General features: G+C 41.6%; 1 protein-coding gene across 1 annotated transcript; it reads left to right on the plus strand.

Moving 5' to 3' along the window:
- The first annotated feature begins 2,342 nt into the window (after positions 1–2,342).
- On the plus strand, positions 2,343–3,881 carry ZBTB26 (zinc finger and BTB domain containing 26). Its single transcript, XM_054393467.1, has one exon. It carries the CDS (start codon positions 2,343–2,345, stop codon positions 3,657–3,659), a length of 1,317 nt encoding a protein of 438 aa, XP_054249442.1. The 3' UTR covers positions 3,660–3,881.
- The last annotated feature ends 415 nt before the right edge of the window (positions 3,882–4,296 follow it).

The following is a 4,296-nucleotide window of genomic DNA, read 5'->3' on the forward strand; positions in this document are numbered from 1 at the left end:
GGTCGGGGCGGCGCGGCGCGACCGGGGCGGGCGCAGGCAGGGACCTCCTCCTGTTGCAAAGGACTTCACATTTGGGCAGCTTTACGAAAAGCCGTGCAGGCTCTCGGACGAACTGTCCGGCGATATCGTTTTCCCAGTTGTCAGCAAATACGTGCTCGGGAGCCGATGCCCATCTTCAGTCAATAAAGACCGAGGGAGCACCTGCTTCTAGAAGAGAGGTGTTGGACTGAGCGCCCTGCCCACCCCGCACTGCCTGGAGGGTCTCGGCTGAGCAGAAGTTAGGCTCGATCTGCCACCGTGCTGAGAAAAGAGGGTTTGGGGTTCATCTGATGTTTTTCTGTCCATGGAAATCAGTGGTTGTGGAAGGTGAACGTGTTGGTCAAGACAAGTCAGTTCTTTTCTGGTTTCAGTTTCTCGTGATGTGACTCTTGTAGTCTGCCCGAGGAACTCTGACTGGAGTAGTTGTGTCTGGTTAGCGGCACAGTGCAGCGTTAGCTTGGCATGGGCACTACAACTACATTTACATAAATGTGGTATCCTGAAGTGGAAAGAATAGGCTTACAAGCAGAGTTCCTGCACTGCCTCCAAGTGAAAACAAAATAAACAGTTCAATGATGCCTGAAATCCACTGAAAGTACTTCATGATGATCTGTTGTTACAATTTTTATTTCTTCAAGGCTGTTGCCGCTGAAAATTATACTTTTTACTCTAGAAATGGGGATGAGTCAGGTAACACTGAAGACAGGATAACTGTGAGAATAGTGCCTCTGCTTTCTGCATCAGAACTGGTTGTACTCTGGAGTGATGCTACCCCTCTTTCCTAACTTCTCATTGTTTCTGAAGGCTTCTGAAATACTTTTCTAATTTTTATATGCCATACAGTAGAAGAACAGTTGGATTTTTCTAATTTTATATGCCATACAGTAGAAGAACAGTTGGATAGCAAGGAGGTCACATTTGATGGGCTTGGATAGTAAGGAGGTCACATCTCTTAGTGATGTCTGATCAGCAAATTGAAATAACTCTTGATTATCAGCAGATGCTTCTAAACATCTTCTTTGCACCCTTTTCTTATGTATTTGTTCATTTACACTAGCCGTGGCTCCATTTCCTGTTGTGTACACTGAGCTGATAGTTCATGCCTCAAGAGAGCAGGATCTGCTTTTATCTATAAACTTCAAAGCTTCTTTCAAGGTTTATGTGGTGTTTGTAACAGTTGTGAGGTGTAAGTTTTGCTTTGTTTTGTTATTTTATCTGAACAAATCTTGCAGCATCCTGTGATTTCTTCACTTCCTGCAATCCCAGTTCTCTGGCAGAATTGTATGAACAGTGTTTCACCAGAAATCAGTATAGTCTTATCAATTCTTAAAAGAACAGTGGAAAGACAAAAAGGCCAGTGTTTTATGAAAGATCCACTCTTCTTCATTCCAAATACTATTAAACGAGAACAAACTTCCTAGAGGAGTGATCTGCCAAAGGAGACATGAAATGAGAATTCCTACATTTCCTAGGCATCTGAAACAGAGCGTAGAAGACATGATTTCTACAAGGAGGGGCCATATGGAGGACTTTTTTTTCTGTGATCTTTAAAAAAAAAAAAAACAAAACAACAATACACAGTAAACCAACCACTGCAGAAAAACTTACAAGACAATTTGAAACAATGTATTGAACACAGTGCTGCAGATACCACAAAGTTGGTGTGGTCCTTCCTACTAGAAAACTGGGTTGTTATAGTTACTGCCAGAGATTTGTCCTATGTCAGTGTTCCTACAAGTTGTGGAGTGTCCTAGAGGAAGTGGCCATTGTTCTTGGACTGTAACTCTTATGAGCAAATGTGGTAGACATAGGAAGTTAAGAGGAATGCTTGTATGTCTGGCAGGTTCCAAGTTCTGTCTCACTTTGAATTCATTTGTTGTAAAAGCTCTCTAGACATTAAAGCAGGAATCAAAAGCTAAAGGAACATTATTTTAACTTGGTAAGGACAAAACTGAGGAGTTTTAATGTGGAATCAAGGCTTAACCTATGGCTGATAAAAATGTTTCCATGGTTTCTCTTTAAATTCCAGACAAGTAGTGTGGAAAACCTCTTAACTCTTTAGGATACTTCTTCAGGAGAATTTCTATCATATCACTTCTACTTTATATTCACATTTTAATATTAAGCTGCAAACTCAATGATTTTTACTTTTATCTTGTAACAGACTGTAGTATTTAGGATAAAACATCTGATTAAACACACACTTTATATTCTGACTTTAGACCCTTATAACTTGCATTTTAGAAAACGAAAGCATTCTCACTTGTCTTTTTTTCTTGCTACTTTTCCTTAGGTGTGCCAAAATGTCAGAAAGATCAGACATTCTTCACTTCAAATTTGACAATTATGGGGATTCGATGTTACAGAAAATGAACAAGCTGAGGGAAGAAAATAAATTTTGCGATGTCGTGGTCCATATAGATGATGTTGAAGTTCACGGGCATAAAATTGTTTTTGCTGCTGGCTCTCCTTTTTTAAGAGATCAGTTCTTACTAAATGACTCCAGGGATGTGAAAATCTCCATACTGCAGAGTTCAGAAGTGGGGAGGCAGCTGCTTCTGTCCTGTTACAGCGGCATCCTGGAGTTCCCTGAAATGGAACTGGTGAACTACTTGACCGCCGCAAGCTTTCTGCAGATGAGCCACATTGTTGAGCGCTGTACGCAGGCTCTCTGGAAGTTTATAAAACCGAAACAACCACTGGAGAGCAAGGAGTGTGAGCAGCAAAGTGACTCCTCTGACCTGAAGGAGCATCAAGGAGATGACGACTCTCTGCAGCAAGATTCACCTTGTATTCAACCTTCAGAAGACAGTATGGACATGGAGGATAGTGACATTCAGATCATCAAGGTGGAGTCCATTGGGGAGGTAACAGAGGTTAGGAACAAGAAGGATCAGAACCAGTTTATTTCTTCTGAACAAACTGCACTGCATTCCTCAGAGCCTCAACACTTTCTTATCAACTCCACTGTTGAAAACAGAGCAAGCGAAGTAGAGCAAAACCACCTCCACAACTATGCCCTTTCATACGCTGGCAGTGACAACATCATTCTAGCCTCTAAAGATACGTTTGGGCCTAACAACCGAGGTATAGACAAAGGCCTCCAGTGGCACCATCAGTGTCCAAAGTGCACAAGAGTATTTCGGCATCTGGAAAACTATGCTAATCACTTAAAGATGCATAAACTATTTATGTGTCTTCTCTGTGGCAAGACGTTCACTCAGAAAGGCAATCTGCACCGGCACATGAGAGTGCATGCAGGCATCAAACCGTTCCAATGTAAGATCTGCGGGAAAACATTCTCTCAGAAATGCTCCTTACAGGACCATCTCAACCTGCACAGTGGGGACAAGCCCCATAAGTGTAACTACTGTGACATGGTTTTTGCGCATAAACCCGTTCTGAGGAAACATCTTAAACAGCTACATGGTAAAAATAGCTTTGACAATGCCAATGAAAGAAACGTTCAAGACATAACAGTAGACTTTGATTCATTCACATGTAGCGCTGCTACAGACAGTAAGGTCTGTCAGCAAACTGATGCAAGCCAGGTACTGGATGCAGGGAAGCTGCCTCAGGCTGTGCTCAGTTTAAGAAATGATAGTACTTGCGTCAATTAAGCAATTAAAACCAGCCCTTTGTAGGGATTGTGACTGAGAGGAGCAAAAGGTTTGGCTGGACTCTTAACCTAAACTAGTGGTATGTTCTGAAAGGCTATGGATGGATGGCAGGTTAGATTGCAAGCCCTGGCAGGTCTTCAGCCACCATTGTTAGTCTTACTCGATATTTTCTGTGAATAGTGATCTTCCTTCAGGTTTCTGTCTGTGTCTCTACTGTGGATTATGGGGTTAATGGTTTAGTTTTTCTCTCATTAGGAGACTCAAGATTAACACCTTTTGAAAGACTGTTGTGTAGGCTGCAAGTAAACCATCTGCTGTATAGTTAGAGGCATGTCTGTCTGGGCAGATGGAGGAAAGAGCACAGAGGACAAGTCTGAGAGTTAACCCGATTATTTTTTTTTTTAAGCACTGGATAACTGAAAGCACTCCATGTAGTTAAATTTAACTTACCTCTTGAAGTTACCTTTCTCTGATCTTACCCCTAGACCTCTACAGTTGAAATGAAGTATTTTTGTGTCACTTTTTTGCTCTTTCTAAACGTTTCAAAAAAACTTCTTCTGCCAATCAACTGCTATCTTAAAAGCTCTCAGGGTTTTTAACCTTGACATGCATTACAAAAAGATAAGATTTGGCAGGG

The sequence above is a fragment of the Indicator indicator genome, chromosome 28 (assembly GCF_027791375.1).
Source record: "Indicator indicator isolate 239-I01 chromosome 28, UM_Iind_1.1, whole genome shotgun sequence".
NCBI lineage: Eukaryota > Metazoa > Chordata > Aves > Piciformes > Indicatoridae > Indicator > Indicator indicator.